Source organism: Catharus ustulatus, chromosome 16 (assembly GCF_009819885.2).
Source record: "Catharus ustulatus isolate bCatUst1 chromosome 16, bCatUst1.pri.v2, whole genome shotgun sequence".
Lineage (NCBI taxonomy): Eukaryota > Metazoa > Chordata > Aves > Passeriformes > Turdidae > Catharus > Catharus ustulatus.
The window spans coordinates 3,730,665-3,749,880 of NC_046236.1; the positions used below are offsets into that span (position 1 = coordinate 3,730,665).

The following is a 19,216-nucleotide window of genomic DNA, read 5'->3' on the forward strand; positions in this document are numbered from 1 at the left end:
CAGGCAGGGACACAAAGGTGTCACCAGCCACTGAGTGCAGCCCAGGACTAGGGAACACATTGAATGTCCTTAGTCAGGACTAGGAAATACACTGAATTTCCTTAGTCAGTGGGAGTGCAGCTCAGGGAGGTGGGTCAGCTCTGCACAGCGCTCTTGTTCACTGATGGCCTTGGCTCAGGGCCTTTCCTTTCCCACTCCTGTCACTCTTCATTTGCTGTCCAGCAGCCATCCCACTCCCTGGGTTCCCTGAGAAAGGCTGTGTGCTCTGGAGCTGCCATCTGCAGGTGTGACTGGGATGCTGGTGGTACTTTTGCAAATCCAGGAAAATAAATGCTTTTACTCAAATATATTTGTGGAAAAGGGAGCACTGGGAAATGAGGGAAAAAAAAACAACCTAGAAGGGAATATTTGAAAATACTTTCTGTATTCTTTCCCTTCTCTTTTAGATTGGATAGGATGAGTCAGAGGGGTTGACAAATGTTAGCACATGGCTGCATTTCAGGGGTGGTCTGTGCAGTTCCAGGGTGCAGGTTGCTGCCCACAGAAATGTGGAAGTTTGTTCCTGTGCACATCTGCAGATCCAGGGCTGAGGTCTGAAATCCCAGTGCTGCTTTCTCACTCTGTGCTTGGGAGTCCCTAATGCTGCTTGAAAACCCAAACTCACAGGCATCTGTCCTGTGCTTGATGCAGGAGCTCAGAGTGGATCCAGAAGCACAAAGTCCAAAGGGGTTTTAAGATTTTCTTTTGGAGTTGGGCTTTGAGGACAGCATGCCACAACTTCTTAAAGACACTTCAAATGTCTTTTCTGGTAAAGCCTCAAGAGTTGAGTTATTAACCCTGCAGGATTTTAGGAATCATAAAAGAGCTATTCAGCTGAAAATTACATCTAGCTCTTTTAAAATACATAATGGGGGTTTGGAAGTGCTCAATACACATCAATTACATGCAGAACCTCGAGCCACTTTCTTCACAGGCCAGGCTGCTTCATCAGTGCATTTATTTTTGACAGGTTTGTTTGTTTGAAAGTAAACTGAGCAATTAGATCAATAAAAATTAATGCCTTTATGGGAAATACCTATTTGGCATTGGAAGAAATAAAGGACTCCTCCTGTTCTACATCAAGTTTGGACAAACATCTGTATACTATGCAAAATGAGCCTTTTTTATGTGAAAAGGAGTTCTGTTAATTGATTGAAGGTCTTTTAAATAAGCTATGGGAAGTTAAAATTGATCAGTGGACTCCTACATTTGTATTCCACACACAATACTTCACTGTGCAGTGGTTAGAGGAGTGCAGATTCTGTCTGGGAGAATACATTTACATGCTCAAATAATTGTATTAAAATAGAGGTGTCCTCTGTAATGTTGTTAAAATTGTTGGTAGTCAAGCTATGATATGTGATTGTCACTCTACAACATAAACCTATATGGAATTTCCTCTGTTGATAAATGATCCCATATGCTCTGTCTCAATATATTTTATGTTTGAGTAAAATTTGTAAGAAAAGCATTGAGGTGGCCTTCAATAGTACATGACAATTGGGAATTTTATTCTCTGAGATATTCTGGGAGACATTTTGGAATATATATTAATGTTGCTTTAGGAGATATTACTGTGCTTTAATTCTTAGACTTTTCCTTCCATTTCAGTCTCGGTTTGTCATTTTTATACACTTGTCTTCAGGTCACAAATTGTTTGCAACTCTTTACATCTTATTTTATTCAGCAATTCCCAATCCTTTCTGTTCAGACTGTTAGGGCTGGGCCTGAAGTTCAAAATCTCAAACTGCAATTTCATTTTCTGATACCCCACCTTTAACCCTGGTATGTTTGAAGACATTGTGGTTTTTATTTAGGATGTGAAGATTACTGTAGCCCTCTGGATTCCCTGTTTAACCACCTCTTCTTTAACTCTAGAGTTTTTAAAAGTATCTTCTAATTTCCATGAGTCTGCAGCAAAACACAGTGAGCCTGGACTTGAAGAGAGTCTGTGCACAAAATGTGTATTTTTATCTGTGTTTGCTGAGGATGAACTGGACTTTGTGTACGATCAGAGAAATGGTCATTTTGGGGGCAATATGTGAAAATAGCAAACACTGTGCATATACACTGTGGATGAGCTGGGTAGAAAATGTATCACTGCTTTCCTGCATGGACAGTCTCAGGTATTCTGCCTAGGAGGTTTAAATACAGAGGTGTAGCACAGAGGGAGTGCTGAATGGAAAACACAAACAGACTGAGGATGGTGCTGACTCCACTTTTCCATTAGAGTGAAGGAGTCTGGCTCCCTGGGACAGAGATCCCCAGCACCCAGCTCAAGCCAGGCCAGCCTGGTCCTCCTGCTCAGGGTGGAGCCCTGGGGAAGGATGGATGGATGGATGGATGGATGGATGGATGGATGGATGGATGGATGGATGGATGGATGGATGGATGGATGGAGGAGCCTCAGGTGGTTCTGGGGTACTGAGGCAGCTTGTTCCTCAGCTCTGTGTGTGTGAGCACCACATCCTTGTTTAACCCTGTGGGCTCTGTGCTGCCAGGTGCTCAGGGAGTTTGTTTGCAGGGTCTGTGCTATCTCCTGGACTCGTTCCCCTGTGCTGCAGCACTGCTCTGCTGCCCTGTGGGATGTGCAGGGGCTGGCAGAGCACAGGTGTGTGTGCCCTCTGTGCAGAGCATGGGCTGCACACCCTGCAGCCCTGCCCAGTCCCCAGGCCTGAGTTGGAAACAGAAAGCACTGCTGTATCTGCAGCTGCCTCTGAAAAAGAAGTTTATTGTCTGGCAAGTGCTCTAGCTCAGCCACGTTTGACTTTGCTTTGGCCATTGTTGCATGGTTGTCTACTTGCTGTCTGGCATTCTCTGGATGTTGATTCATGCTAATACCCAGGATGTTTGTAGCTAATCAGGGCATTGCTAACTGCAATCAAACTCTATTTTCTAAACTTGCTAAATTATTTTCTAACACTGAATTTATCGTAGCTATTAACAGAGTTATGACCTTTCTCATTCCAACACTGGAGTATCTCAATTCTCTTCCAGTCATTTGTTGCTATGATAAACCCTGAAGTGAGTATTGGGAATCTTCTGTGCAGGCAGACACTGTGGCTCATGTTCATTTAAATTCCAACTCCAGACTTATAAATAAGAAATGAGGCTCAGGAGTCTCTCTGGAATGTACAATATGTTTTAACCTGTCAGCCCGTTGGCTGACACTGCTGTTCCCTGCTGATAAAGGCGTGTGTGTGTGTGAGAATGAAATTTCACTCTTAAAAACAATCACTTTACTGAAAGCCTTTCAGCTAGTTGAAGTGTTGTTGGTGAATTGCAGAGGGGAGGCTGGCACAGCCCTGCAGTGCCAGGACAGCACACTTCCCTTGGGGCTGTGGCCGGAGCAGAGCACACTGCTCCTCTCCTTGGCTTTGCTCTGCTGCACGGTGCATTACATCCCAGTGTATTCAGAATAAAATGACTCATGTCAGAGCTGGAGGAGTGAAATTGCTGATTTCCATGGGCTGGATGGCAGATGGGTGCAGATGGGTGCAGGTGAGGGGTGCAGCTCTGCTCCCAGGTGCCAGCACTGCTCTGCCAGGCTCAGTGCTGCTGTACCCAGGGATGCTGGTCCTGCTGCTGAGCTCTCACAGCTGCTCAGTGCATTTTGCATTTACAGAAGGTTCTGTTTAAAATTGACCATTTTTTTAGCCATTTTTAACCTGTTTAACTACATCTTCACTTCCATCAAAACAAGAAAACTCAGGTGCCCTGGTGTTCAGGCAGTGTAAGGAAGAATTGGCATCAAAACTCAGTGGTGGTTTTTGTTAGACTGTAATAGCAGTGTTACTGTTTTGTTACACTGTAATGAAACTAGAACATTTAAGATACAGTTTAATAAATAATAAAAATCTTAATTTAGACTTTAAAAATTTTCTTGTTAATGTGTCCCAAAGAATCTTTATAATTACTTCATACAAGGTAAGGAACTAATAATGCTCCTTTCTGCATGTTGATCAGACAAGGGGTTTTGTGTGCCTTGGGGTGGTTTTTTGGTTTGTTTCTTTTTGTTATTGATTTAGTTTGGTTTGGCTTGTTTGGATTTTTACTCTTTCTCACAGCAAGACCCAATTTTAGTCCTCTTTTGATGTTTTTTAGTTTCTTTAGGTTCAAGCACTTATCCAAGGGAGCTTTTAGATATCTCAGTTCTTTATTCCTTTGGGGTCAGCCAGGCCCTGATCTCCCAAGTACACCTGTAGTTTATTTTTATGTGCATGAGTAGTCTCAGTTCAGTTAAAATGTGTCTGCAGGATGAGGGCCTGTAATTTTCCACAAACACTGGCTTTGATAATGCTCTTTTCTAGAATTAATCTCATGATTATAAATCTCGGTGATAAAGACTAAATTTCCATGTGATGTGTGACTGTGAATGGGGAAACTTCAGGTTTCAGATAATGCAAGGAATCCTTCTGAGCCATGTTTTTCACCAGCCACTTCAATGTCTGTAATAAATCCCTTCATTTTACTTGACTCAACAGTGATGATAAAAAGTTTTGGGTTTTTTCACTCTTTCTCCCTTCCCCTGAGGAAAAGCCGAGCCTATTTCTCTAATAATTGAAACTTGTTGGCTTTTAAAAATTAGCTTGAAATACCTCCAGGAACATTATTTGGCCGACTTCAAGGCAGCTCCCAAAATGCTTAATGCTTTTGAAAGTCAAATTAAAGGTTTGTTTCATTTAAGTTGTATAGCTGGATAAGATTAAACAAAGTGCCCTACTTGCACACAGCAATCTATGTGAAATGGTTTTTTGATCGTCTTCATGCATATCTAAAATACACCTCCAATTTCTTTTCAGGATCTGGGCTTATTCAGCTTTTACCATAATGGTTCATTAGCCTCCTAGGCTTTTTCTTAAGAGTTGCAGTCAATTTCCCAGCTTTGCTGTTTTACATTAAATTGCTTCGATTTCCTAAATATAGAAAGGGAAGAGAACAAGCAGGAATCGTGGCAAGAGGGGTTATTCAGTGCAGATACATCATTTCTGCTTCACAGCATACTTCCAATATTGCAAAGTTTTTGCCCCTGGCTGCAACTGTGTTGAATTTATCAAGTATTCTCAATTCTTAGAGGGTGAGTTAAGTGTAGGCTGCTGATATTGCTTCTTGTTGGTGCTTGTTATTTTGAGATCAATGGGACTTTACATGTGGAGAGAGCCAGGAAAAGGGTGAAACCTTCATCTCTGCAGCATTCTGCAGTGTCCCACTCTAAATCTCTTTGAAAAGCGAGTGGTTACTCATCCAGATACTGCCCCTGAATGTCACAGAAATGAAAAATCTCTGTAGTATATATCTCTAGGACATGCTTTCTGGCCCCTGTGGCAATGTGCTGTGTGTTGTTTTGGCAGATGCAGGTGATTTGAATCTCTCTGAACTGTGTGTGTAACTGCATGGAGAGTTTTGTGCTTGCCTTCCATCCTCAGGAAATTCAGGAGAGGCACTGCAGCCCCTCAGCAAAGCTTTTCTCCTCAGTTGCAAAGGGATGAATTCTGCTCTTTCTCCAGCTATTGAATTGATCTGTTCCCAGTTAATGGCCAAGTTGTACTGTGAGGTATTTGCAGGTTTTCCCCATGGAAATAACATTTTCCCTGGTGTGTTCAGCACAGCCCCAGAGCCCCACTGAGCTGGGTCACCCCAGCCTGCAGCTCAGCCCTTTGCTCACTGCTGGGATGGAGAACTGAAAGAGCAGAAGCAAGGAAACTTGTGAGTTGAACAAAGTTTAAGAACAGGAAAAAAACCCCAAGAGGGGTTGCAGCACATCCCCCAGCAGGCTGGTGCCCAGCAGTGCCCCAGGATGTCCCAGCCCCTTTGTCCCTCTGCTCCTCCTGCTGCCCTGGGAAATCCCTGTGCCCAGCCCAGGGCAGCTCCTGGCTCTGTTCCCTCCTGGGCTCCTGCCATGGAGAAAGGGAATTCCAGCCAGCCAGGCTCAGAGCAGCCACTTAGGAGGTGGCTTTGAAGAGGTTCAGTCGTTTTTTTTGGATGTGTAATTTGCTCTTTTAGTCCAGTTCTACTGCTGTGATTTCAGGTGTTTGTGAGCTTGCTAACTTTGTCCAAAGTTTTGCAAGCAGGCTCTGCTGAGTGGAGGAAGCTCAGGGACCCACTGGTGTTGGCACAGCAAAGCACAGCCCAGCAAGATTATTTTCAGAATTTGCCACCTTCAGTTCTTACAGGCTTACCAGTTTGCATGGGGTGATGCATTCCTTCAACCAAATCTGTCCATAAACCCAATGTAAATGTACAAGGAAATTCATGACCTCTTAATTAACCACTTCCATAAAATCTGCTATTAACCCTGCTCCACAGATTTTTAGTACCTTTTGTACCATTACACTGAAAAGCAATTTAATGAAAACATGGCTTATTTCTCCTGATATTTAATCTTTTTAACACTTTCTTAGCAAGTATCTTTGTAGGCTCAAAAGCATCTCCAGGCTGTGGGACTCCTGCATTTTGCAGTACCCCCTGAACTGCACCCTTGAGACACACAGGACATTATGTATTTCCTGTTAGGAGTAGGATCTGGACCATGAGTATAATTTCCAGTATGGGAAACAAGACCAAATACTGGGAGCACAATAGTACAAATTGTGGGGGAGAAGGGGGTAACTTGTTTTGAAGGGTCATTGATGTTCTGTGTATTTTATGATCTGCAGTGTTGTCTGCCAAATTATTCCATGGCAGCACAAAATACTTTCCTGTGCATTTCATGCCATGAAACACTGGCTGCTGCCATTGAGATGAATTTATTTTATGCAGCTTCAGGTTTTTCCAGGGGATGGTTTTGCCATGCTGAAATAATCTCTTTAATTAATGGCAGCCTGCTGTATTTCATTGTTTCTGCCTCAGATTTGTAAGAAATGCAGTTGAATTTTCAGCCATCCTGATGTTACTTTCTGTGTGTATTTTCTAAAGCTGTTTGCCCTGTGATTATAGTTCTCATTCCTCAGTGGCCAAGTAAAAGTGCAAAATCTCTCAGTGCACATGAGAATAACTGAGACAGTTATTCCCCTCTGGAAATGTGATGGTGAGCATCCCTCCCTTGAAGGAGAAGATGATTCTATCAGTTGGTGCACAGAAATTCTTGTTTTGAGAAGCCAAACAATCTCCTTAGTGCACAGTGAAAAGCAAATGTCTTTGGTGTGGGAAAATAAGCAGGGAGGATTTCTGAGGTTTGAGAGGTGATTGCTACCTTGTTGTCTTCTTTTTCCCATTCATGTGTTGTTAGAAAAGCGTTCATAGACCCAAATGTAAGTGATGGAAAACAAATCCTTTTATTTTTGAGCACTTGAGCTATACATGTTTAAAATTCATATTGTTTGAGAAGTCAGTTTTCAGAGTTATGAACCATAAAGATGAAGAGGATGACAACTGGCAAGAGTGAATAAGAAACAAAAGACTGTGTTGCTGTTGAAATGAAACAATCATTTTTATGGAAAGTTTCTGTGCAACAGAAAATTGAGATGAATGAACACAAAATCTTTTGCATTAATGAATTACTTTCTAGTCTGTACATATTAGGGAGCTTTTAATTACAGTTAAATAGTTTTTAATTTTTCTTCATGATAGCTCTATGGTATATTCAGAGAGGAACACTGAAGTATGGGAATGATTTAAGTTTTGTCATTTGTGCTTTCTAGTTAAGCAGAAATAGATGTATTCTCTGCCCATTTGGTTTCCTGCAGAAAGATAAGGAAATCCCTACATTTGGGGGCAGCAGAGGTAAAATATAGGAAGAATTGAAACTGTAGCAGTGATTTGCAGAGGCTTTCAGTGTTTATTTTGTGATGTTTATTCTGTGAAGTGATAATGAACTGGTAAATATTTAAGTTATAAAACAGTCAGAACCTGTATTTGAGCTGCTAAAAGCTATTTTAAAATAATCAGTGATGCTGAACTAAGTCACAGGTACACTTTGATTTTATCCTCTTGTATGGATAAATGTATCAATAAATGGCCAGTCCTTATTCTCTGACATTTTTGATATATTTTTGAAGTTGCCTTGGCAATTCAAGCCCAAATATGATTTTTGATTTTAAAAAAACCACCATAACTTTCCTCATTTGCTACAGAATTGCATTTTTAAAATACATTTTTTAAATGTCAGAGTCGTCATCATCATTTTGCTTTTAATTAGCATGTCTTTTTTCCTGATTTCAGGGAAGTGTGCTTTGAAGGCACAGTTAAAACGTTGCCTTTTGCAAAAGCTTGCCAGCAGCTTTCCCAGTGAGTGTGCAGTGGTGGAGAGGCAGATGTGGAGCAGTGCTATCACAGCAGCCTTGCCAGGCAACAGGGGGTTTGATTTTCTTTGGGGTTTTGTTCTGGAGGTGCTGTGCTTGGTGTGACTTGAAAAGGGGCAGAGAAGGAGAATGTGCAGCTCTTTAGATGTGTCTCCTGTATCCTAGAAGGCAGCATGGGGTAAGTGCACGCTCTTTTGTAAATGTTTTCTTTTGAGCATGTACCCAGCAGGGGACAGAAGGTGACACCGCCTGTTGGCAGAGCAGAGGTCATTTCTCTGTAATGAAGGGAAAGGAACAGAGGGTGAGGATGAGCCAAAAATAACTGGATTCATTGTTAGAGCAGAACACTGAACGTGGAGGAAACCTTTCTGCTTTAAGTAAGTTTATTCTGTAGAAAATTCGATGCTTTCCAAGTAATTGATATAAAGGATATAAAAAACATGGCATCAGATGCTTCACTGAAAATTCCTGTGGAATCTTTTTGGAGGAAGGAAGTTTGACAGTACATTGAGAGCAAACTCAGTATGTTGATACTGTTGAACTGCCACAAAGAAAATATATCTGCTCCAGAGTTTTAATTATTTAGAACTGTAGGAAAACTTTGTTAATGGTTTTGCCTCAGATTTTCAGTGTGTGCCTCAGGTTCTGTCTGGCTCATTGCTCCCAGGTGAGGCTCCTCAGGCTGAGGGAATGCAAACACCTGTGTGTGGTTGGGAGGGCAGCACAGCTGATCCCCTCAGCTGTGGGCTCTAATGAAGTCATTAAAGAATTTCTCTGAGTTGGGGCATGGCGAAAGACCGGGATGTTCATCTTGTAGCTGAGTGAGGGTTTACAGCATTTCTTCTGGGACTGGGATCTTGGAATTACAGAAACAAGAGAAGGAGGAGGACAATGTCCTGCAGAATTCATAAAGTCTTAGAGGCTTGTGGAGGAGGATGGAAGGACCAGAGTGGACCTTGAGGACACAAAATATTTGTGCTGCAGCCCCCAAAGCTTTTGTCTAACTGCAGAACCGATTAAGGAAGCTGCAGCTGAGAAAAGACTGACCAGGAGAAGCCAGGTGTGGCTGGGAGCATCCTGACCCCACAGCAGTGCTGAAATCCAGGAACATGCTCAGAGCTCTGCAGAAACCTGAGGTCAGTGGGCATTTTCAGTGTGGGTGTCAGATGCAAACCTTTCCAGAAGTGGCTAGGGGCTGGGCTGGGTGCTTTTGGAAACTCTGTGTGGGTGTTTGGGGCTTCTCCTGGCTCTGTGTCTGCAGGGAGGGGCAGTGTGAGCCTGTGTCTGCACCCAGTTCATGGAAGAATTGCTTCCCAGTGCCTGTGCTGGCAGACTTTTGGAAGTATGACGTCACACCCAATGTGATTTTAAAAATAGATGCGTCTCTCCTGCTGCCTTGTTTTGTACAGTTTGTATCCTGTCATTTAAAAGGCTACAATGAATAATTTACAAGGCAATAAACCTTCAAGTTTATTTTAGTTTCACAAAGTGATTTCTTGAAAGGACTTATTTGCATAATGCATTTTTGGTTGTTTTAAGATAAAGCCACAATTAAATAAGAAATATAACAATCACAGGAAAACAGAGCAAGAGGCTTTTGAGTTGGGAGCTCAGCTATTTGTAGGAAGTCTGTGCTGGGATACAACATCAAAATTACTTGAGCTTGTGAGAGTGAAATGACTTTCTCATCTCCAAGATGGATTGTCAATGTAAATGTGTGAGATCCATATGAAAGGCAATAGATCTGGAGAAGGAAGCACAGCATTTGCTTGCCCTAGCGTGTCCTTTCTTGCAGGTATAAGAAATTTTCAAAAATTAGCCAGAAGTGCTGTGGGATCATGAGCCTGCAAAGCATGGCAATTGTACGGAATCTTGAGGAAAATAAAATCACTGCTTCATTTTCTCAGCAAATCTAAATTGCTGTGCAAAATTGAGCTGTTATGTTAAACAGGTAAGAACCTCTTCTTGCCTGGTGTGGCTTGGTGCCAGCATCCAGTGTGATTTGGAGTAGCTCATACTTGAGTTATCTCTTAGCTCTCACGGTGGATGGAGGTAGTGAATAATAAAAATACCAGTAAACAGGAATAAGACTTTTCCTCTGATTTTTAGGGAGTAGATAAATCCCAAGGTTTCAGTGGCAGCACAGACCACAATTAGCATTTCAATGATTGAGAAATGTTCTGGCTGCAGACTTTGGGATCCTGACAGCATTGCAGCAAAAGTGATGTGTAAATTGGAGAGATACTGCAAGGTTTTGAGCTTAAATTGAGGTGGTTATTCAGGCACTGGAAAACTGGAGTAGTTCAGAACTGGCTTGTGGTGGAGGGAACAGCTGAGCACAAGGGCTGAGTAACCTGGGCTGTTTCTGGAGCATTTGTACTTGCACAGCTTTTGAAGACAGACTGTTAAGTCTGCTGTGAAAAGCTCCCTGAAAATAATCAAGTTATTTTTATTATCTGGTCAGCAAGTTGGATGAGCAAGACTTTCATTTTTAAATCACAGATTTGGAGCGTGCGTTGTTTGCACTGTGTAGATTCTTAGCCAGGAACGGGTTAAAATTTGGGAAACAAACAAACAAACTTGTGCTGTTTTGCAGTGTTTGGTCCCATGGCACTTCTCACCCTGACTCTCATTATTCAGAAGCCATCAGGATGTCACATGCTATGGAGACAGCCTGTGCTAACACAGGGATGTTGAAAGTCAGTGAAGGTGGAATGCACAGGGCAGCCAAAGCACCGTGTTCACTTCAGCACCATCTGCTCCCCTTCTGTGCCCATTGATAAGTTTTTACCTGATACTATGGCTATTTGTATGCATTTTGGGGTGTTTGTGTGTGTATAAAGCCATTAGGGCTTCCTCCCAGGGAAGACAGAGATTAGGAAAATGAGCAGACTGTCTGCATTACAGGATGGTGATCCGTGAGGCCAGTGGTTTATTTCTCTGCTTAGAAAGTTTTAAAATATTTTCTTTTACTGACAGTGGTATTGTAGCAACATTTTGCCAGTTTTTAGCATCTCAAAGTAAGTCTTATATAAAAGCCAGAAGGTGACACAACAAGGCTGTATAAGGAACAAAAAAGTTGTCAAATGCCTCGATTGATTTAAATAACTGAAATAATATACACAGCAATGTTAGCATGTTAATGATATATAATATCAGGAATGTCATAAATATATGCCTGAAAATTATGTTTTGCTTGGCTGAGGAAAAAAAGTTCAGCATTCTGCATTCAGGTGGCAGAAAATTGCTTATCTGGGCAGGACAGTGCAGTTGGATTTCTATTTTGGTTCCTTCAGAAGCACAGTGCAGTGGTATACAGAGGAGATTATGCTGTTAATCACTGAAACCACTTGAGCAGCACTAAATAAGCTGTGTTCATGGAACTTCCAGGAGAGCTGGTGTCTGGAAACCTGGCTGGAAATCTCCTCCTATAAGTCACTGTGATGGAAAGCAGGAAAGAATTGATAGTCAGGTGACCTTTGGTTTGGGAGACACCAGATTCATCCTGCTTTTGGGACTGATTTCACTGTGTTTCAGAGCAGGAATTGCCTCAGGTCTGCCCTGCTCCTGTGGGAGCTCCCAGGCACTTGGCTCTTGTGTTACTGGTGTGAGTGGTTTCACTGGTGTGGGGTCAGGCTGGGCTGGGCTGGGCTGCCAGGCTTCTGCTTCCCTGAGCTCCACAGGAAAGATCCCAGCCCTTGAGCTGCTGGTTTGTGGGGTTGTGGACAAGGGAATGTCCTGGGTTTGTGCACACAGGGAATGCCCCAGACCTGGGTCTGTGGGTTTGTGCACACAGGGAATGCCCCAGCCCTGGGTTTGTGCACACAGGGAATGCCCCCAGCCCTGGGTTTGTGCACACAGGGAATGCCCCCAGCCCTGGGTTTGTGCACTCAGAGAATGCCCCCAGCCCTGGGTTTGTGCACTCAGGGAATGCCCCCAGCCCTGGGGTTGTGCACTCAGGGAATGCCCCCAGCCCTGGGTTTGTGCACTCAGGGAATGCCCCAGCCCTGGGTTTGTGCACTCAGGGAATGCCCCCAGCCCTGGGTTTGTGCACTCAGGGAATGCCCCCAGCCCTGGGTTTGTGCACTCAGGGAATGCCCCAGCCCTGGGGTTGTGGGGCTGTGCACACAGGGAATGCCCCAGCCCTGGGTTTGTGCACTCAGGGAATGCCCCCAGCCCTGGGTTTGTGCTCACAGGGAATGCCCCAGCCCTGGGTCTGTGGGTTTGTGCACACAGGGAATGCCCCCAGCCCTGGGTTTGTGCACACAGGGAATGCCCCCAGCCCTGGGTTTGTGCACACAGGGAATGCCCCAGCCCTGGGTCTGTGGGGCTGTGCACACAGGGAATGCCCCAGCCCTGGGTTTGTGCACACAGGGAATGCCCCAGCCCTGGGTTTGTGGGGCTGTGGAAGGTTTCCCACCAGGCTGAGCAGCTGTGGGGGCTCATGTGCAGCTCAGTGCAGGGTGTAAATAAAAGCAGTTTAACAGAAAATTGCTTCATCCACTGGAACAACAAATAACCCACAATAAATCTTGCTGGACTTTGCCATCTTCTTGTGCACATGGACATCTTAAAGGTCACTTTGTATTTCTTATTGTTGAATAAGTTCTCCTAATTCATCTGTGGCATATGGCAAATCATAGTTTTTGCATATGAAATGGAGGACATGCAGGGATGAACTTTATTCCAACCTCATCATTTCCAAGTCTATGACCCAACAAGCAGTAAAGAGTTGTATTTTCAGTTTATGAGATAATCAAAATTTATTAATTGTCAACATAGTGAGTTTTAAATAAATGGCTTTGTAAAAAGAGTAATAATTTATCTGCACTTTGGAAGGAAAAGACAATAATACACCACTCAAATTCACCTGTAGTGAATATTTGTCATTATAAACTAAAACTTTAATATTGGCTTTATGATGCTATGATGATGATAGAGTTCTTGGAGCCACAGGATTTGTGCCCAGGCAACCAGCTTTTAGGCTGTTCCACATATTTAAAACTTCTCTGAAGTTCAGTGTATGAAGGGTTCCTGGCACCTTTATTTTGACTTGGCTCTTTCATATGCCTTGTTCTAAATTCTCATTTGAGATCTGTAAGCATTTAACTGGAATTGATCATATCTTCAGGTGAGGTTTTATTTTACGCAGGTATTCAGATGAAAAGGTAATTGATGATTTAATATTTTTACTGGACAGGGCATAAAGCTGTTTACATCATTGGGTGTTTCTCATTTTATCTTCCTTTACTCACACAGTAATGAATTCATGAATATCAGACAAGCACTTTATTGCATACTGCAGGATCAATTTTCATTTGAAAATGTTTCTTTTCCTGCAGCTACAGGGGATCAATTCCTGTGTGACAGTTGGTTTGGAATGTTCAGGTGTCTTTGTTAGTGTGTTTGAGAACTCATATGTGATCAACACCACCTGAGTAAGAAGTCTTTTCATTTGAAGTATTCCCTTAAAATGTGTGAGGCCTTGGGAACATGAAAAACCTGTTCACTGCAGTCATTTCAGAAATTAAACTGTTCTTAACTAATGAAGTAAAAGCAGCTGGTTTTGCAAGTCAGCAGCAGCATCAATTCATCAGTGAGAACTTGCTGGGAATTCCTTTTATTAATAATTCATCCTTTAGGTCAGCTGGTTTTGCACAGCCAGAGTTGTTTAATCAGTTGTGCCTGTGCAAGCAGTGCTGGCAGTGGGAAGAGCGGGAGCTGCCACTGTGCCAAGTGTTCTTCCGGGGATTTCAGTACCATGGGGACATGGGGATTAGCCATCAGACTTTGGATGAGATCATGTCATTCATCTCTTGGCAGAGATGTGGGGTTTTTCCTATTTTTGTTTGTTTTTCTTTGTCATCATTATTGCTGTTACAAAGAGATCCTAAGGAAAACACTGTGCTTATTTGGAGGGGTTTGCCCTGGTGGGGTTGGTGTTCCCATCTTTAACCATGTCTACTATCAGGAGGTTTCTATACAGCTTGTAAAACCTCTTCAAAATTGCTTTATTTTCCTGGATTTTATTTCTGTTTCTCCATTTTCTTAGCAATAGAAACACTCTTGTTTTATCCGTTCCTACTTCCTGTATTCTTTCAAGTATAGGATTTCCCAACTGTTGTTTTGCCCGAACTTACAAGAAATGAAATTTCAGTGGATTTCCAAATTTTCAGTTTCTCTATAGCTTTTTTCAGCTAGTGCTGTATATTGGGAAATGAGACCTATTATTATTTGCAAGTCATTATGAGTTTTGGGGTTTTTTTTTAATAAGCAACTTCTAGACTAGGATGGCTGGAAATGTTTTTCACATGTTTACTGACTGTCCTGTCATACTGCCAATAATGTTGTGATGCCAATACATTGTTTGTAATTACCTCATAGGAGAGCACTTTAAAAATTTGGTTTCTTCAAGGTTTTTCTTTACACTAATTTTTCTGAGTAGCCCCTAAGGTTGAGTTTGTACTGAGAGCTCACTAAATTGACTCAAGGAAATCTCATTCAATTAAACATCTATCTATAAAAGATATCTCTGGATTTAGTGTAATCTCTTTTCTCTCTAATGCTAAAACATTTCTATGGCTACTTTTTGCTTTGGGGTAGGATCTGATAAAAGTAATTGCTACCTGCTATGTGGAAGTTACCCACGTAATGGTTAGTTTAATATTTTTGTCTATTTGGTCATGAATTAAGTTGGCAAAGAAAAAGGGAAACTATGTTGGATTTCTATAAAGTAAGGGAAACTACTTTATGATTTTTTATAGAATAGCTGGGACAGAGTTCTCATGCTTTGTCCTGCAGACTGCAAGGACTGTAAAGCTTAAGCAGCCCAAGGAGCTCTTTAGGAGTAGCAGACTGAGGATGTTTCCCTTTGCCTCCATCCCTCATAAATTCACTTACTGTGATAAATGGCTCTGGAGCATTCAGTTAATGTATCTTATATTTTCTTTGTAAATCTCGAGGGCAGGAAAAGCCATTCCCTTCCTTGTGGACACTGTATTTTCCCCATTACTGCCAACTTGTATTTAGTTTTCAAAACTGCTGCTTTGGTTTCAGACCTGAAGAGAATGTTGTGTGGCTCTTTTTTTTTTTTTTTTCCCCATGTGTAGTAGTGAGTTTGAAACTGCCAACTACCTACATGTAAATCTGGCTCAGTCCATATGCTCTGTAAGTATTTCATTCCTTAAATCATACATATGCAGCAAAATGGACTGTTTCACTCAGTAATGATGCAGGATTTGAAATGAAAATCCTTGTGGAGTTCTGTGATATATTTCTATAATGAGTAAATTATAAAACCCATAAAATTATAAAAAACAGATGTCCACTTTAGATCCTATGTGAGTAGGGTTTGCTCAGAATACTGCCAGTAAAATCATGGTCTAAATATGCTAGTGATTATAAAGTGGGGGGAAAAAAAGAAACAAATGCTCAAAACTCAACCAAAGCAAAAAAAAATAATTCCAAGCTCCTTATTAGCAAGTGAAAATAATGAGGAATAACCTTCTAATGAAGTTGCTCTAACTTCTCTGGTTGTCAGCAGCACAGATTTAATTTGTTTCCATGGTTTTGTTGGGAAGTTGCTTGTCTTGCTGAACATTCTGCTTTGATGCAGAAACTCGAGGTTGTTTTCTGCTGAGTAAGGCTGGGCTGTCATTGAAGATGCTCAGAAAGATTGTTAATAAAAAGCTGGATCCTGTCTAAGTACTAAAGGCTGGATAGTGACTGTATAAATGGCATTTCTTGACTCAACTAGTATTTATAAACTAAGTTACCTTCAATGATACCATTTTTAGAGATGAATGAGAAATTCATCTTTCATGGATTGTCTGCAAATACTTTTGCAACCAAATTCCCTTTTCTGCTCCTCTTAATCAGTTACTATCCTATCCCAGCTTTGCTGTTTTGTCAGAAAACAATTACTTACTTTTTTCAGTAAAATTAGGCATGTCCAGTTTTTAAAAATACTCTTCTAAATAGGTGCAAAGGACAATCTTTCCAGTAACTTTTTACCTAATGAGTAACTTGAGTTTGATGGGCAAGGAAAACTTATGTAGTAAGTTTTATTTGGCATTTGACAGTGAAATAGCAATGTCAGTGTTTTATGGCATCAGGTAATTCTCACTGGGAGCTGCTGCAGTTTCTGAGGTCTCTGATCTGTGCAGGCATCGCTGTGGGGGTGCAAAAAGGGGTTGGGTTTCTCATGTACCATAATTTTTCTGCCAAATTAAACTCTTGGTAATTCCCTGAGCAGAGCAACGCTTTCAGTGTGTGAAGAGCAGGGAGGGGAGAGGTTCTCATGTCAAGTGGAGAGTGAGAATTTCAGCAGGTCCATAAACATCTGGATATCCATGGACATCCAGCTGCAATCAGCATTTGGAGCTCTGTGTTGTCTTCAGGGTAAAATCTGTCTCTTAGTGTAGGCATTTCTGGAGTGCTTGACCTGCCAAAATTTGTGGCAGGAAAGAGAGCTCAGAAAGGAGATAACTGATTCCTGAAATACCCAGGCCAGAGGGAGGGAATTGGGAATGCTGAATTTCATCTGTTTTGGAGACTTTGTGACCTCCTGTCTTTAGCAGACCTTTGGAGTTACTTTCTTTCCTTTTCATTAATTGGCATTATCTGTTAACAATCCTTAATGCTGTATTCATTTTGGTTTTGCTGAATTTGGAAGCAGTTACAATCTGCAAAAAATATTTTTCTCTGCCTCTAGAAAGTCAGAATTTGAAACAAAGTACTGTGGTTTTCCACTCAAACCAGTTGTATTGGGCTTTAGTTTTTAATTTATTTATATGTACAGGATTACAAAATAGCAAACAGATATTATACAAGATAACAGAGGGTTTCCTATTTCCAGTTGCATATTCATATATGGCTCAAGATTTTTGTGTCTAGCACTAAGAAACACAGACTTGCAAACATTGCCTTGGGGGACAGTTCAGGACATCTAAAAATATTCATAAACATCTTCTAAAACTGCAGAGATGAATCATTCTGGATTCTCTTGTAGGTTGTCAAATATTCTGCATGATCAAACCTGTTTTATTCATCCTTCAGTATTCTGAACTATCAAATAATAATTTCAAAACTTTGGAGCATGTCAAGAAATCCATGATGTTAAGAGGGGGGAAATTCATTTTGATGAGCCACAAGATTGGTGGCATTAAAAAAACCTAGTAGAAATAAAAATATATAAGAGCTGGAGATATTCTTCAATGTAAAAAAGGGACAGGAGAAATAATTTTTTAATGTTTATAGTAATTTTCTAACACATTTATGCTCTTGTCCTTGAATTGGCATGAAGTCCTTCAATCAATGTGGTTTGGATATTTGAAAACAAACTGGTCTTATTTTATTGAATTTTTAAAAAATGTGGAAAACCAGATACTATTTCAGCCTTATAGAATAATCATTCTTAATCATTTGCTTAGCAAAACAATTTATTAAGCAATGAAGGATAACGAACCATAAAGTTTTAATTTGCCTTTTTTAATTGAGTTGTTAATTAGGACCCCTCCACAGTTGGCAACTCCCAACTTGCTTTTTGTTGCTGCTCTATCCAAGACAATTTAAGAAACCTAATCTGTCTTAGTTATTCCAAAAAGACACTTCCATGAATCAAATCTATAGGTGATTATGTTCTAACTGTGCTGAGGCTTCTGTGAGTGCATATTAATTATGTCAGTGGTTAATGATCAGGCAAGAAATATGGGAATGCCAGCGGTGATTGTTTAGCAGAAAGAGAAGAAATATCCTGTGTTCTCTGAAATTTTAAGGCCTTCCACCTCATTTAGGGTAGAAATTTAATGATCACATTACCCTGTGAGAGCACTGGGCTTAGTCTGACATTTCTGATGCAGGAGCACTGTTGAGATCTTGTTATCCATCATAATAAACACTGAAGCATCTATTTCATCTAGCTGCAAATGCTGCTTGTGAGTTTTGTTTTATTTCTATTTTAAATTGTAAATTTTACTTCTAATTAAGAATTTAAGCAAAGAGCTCTCAACTCCTCTCCTGAGCTTCAGGAAGCTAAGAACAGTTTATTGGATCGTGGAAGCTCTTTGGTTGAATGGAAATGCCAAGAAAAAGATAAAATATACTTGAATCACCTGTAAAGTGTCTGGGATTGATTGTAGTATTCCCCTTGACTGCTCTCAAAGAGACTTTATCCACTAAAAAAAAATAAATTTGGGTTTCAACTTACTCTGTCCTGGGTTTCTTTACTAGCACAGGCTGCCTTTTCTGTCTTGTAGCCATACATCAGTTTCCTGAGAAATGGCTGGTGCACAGGATGCTGTGCTAACTCAGTTATTTAAAAGGGTATAAATTAATTTACTTAAAAACTATTCAGCAGCAATTTGCAGTATCTGAAATGCATTTAGATGCCTTATGGTCTACTCAGGATAACCATGTGCTTAAACAGGATGAGAAAAGGCACAGAGGTGAATCTGTAAAGGGCAGCATGATCAGAAATGGGTGAAATTGAAACAACCACAGACACAGAGAAGCAATAGCTGGTGACTTGTCCCAAGGAAGCATCTGAGCTGGAATTTTTATGCACTATATTTTTTTTCTTTACCCAAAGCCAATTCTTAATGGGAAAAACACAAGGATAGGAGAGATGGTAGGAAGGAATTACCTGCAGTTCCTCAGCCTCTAAAGACCTTTTACCCATATCCAAACTTCCAAAAAAGCAGCAGCTGATTAATTTACAACATCAGGTTCTGGTGCCTAAGGGAGCACGAGCTGATAAGACAGGCTGGTGAATTATGACAGACACACTGTTTTATACACCAGATCTCCACTTTTTCCCATTGAAGGCATGCCTTCCAATCACTTAGATGCCAGTCACTTTGGATGGGCCTAGGGCAGGAGAATGTAGGGTTTGAATTTTAGAATTATTCAGTTCAGAACTCTCTGGGGTGTCTTGGTTC

The 19,216-nt window shown here is 41.2% G+C and overlaps 1 protein-coding gene across 17 annotated transcripts in view; it reads left to right on the forward strand.

Moving 5' to 3' along the window:
• The window catches only part of RBFOX1 (RNA binding fox-1 homolog 1), a 1,131,477-nt gene that overhangs the window by 382,470 nt on the left and 729,791 nt on the right, over nt 1-19,216 (forward strand). The window contains exon 1 of one of the 17 annotated variants that reach the window (XM_033073821.1): nt 8,410-8,457. The exons of the other annotated variants lie outside the window; for them this stretch is intronic. Within the exon in view, the coding sequence (XP_032929712.1) occupies nt 8,425-8,457 (33 nt within the window). The 5' untranslated portion in view covers nt 8,410-8,424. Of the gene's footprint in view, nt 1-8,409; nt 8,458-19,216 lie in introns of those variants that run through there. 17 annotated transcript variants of the gene reach the window in all.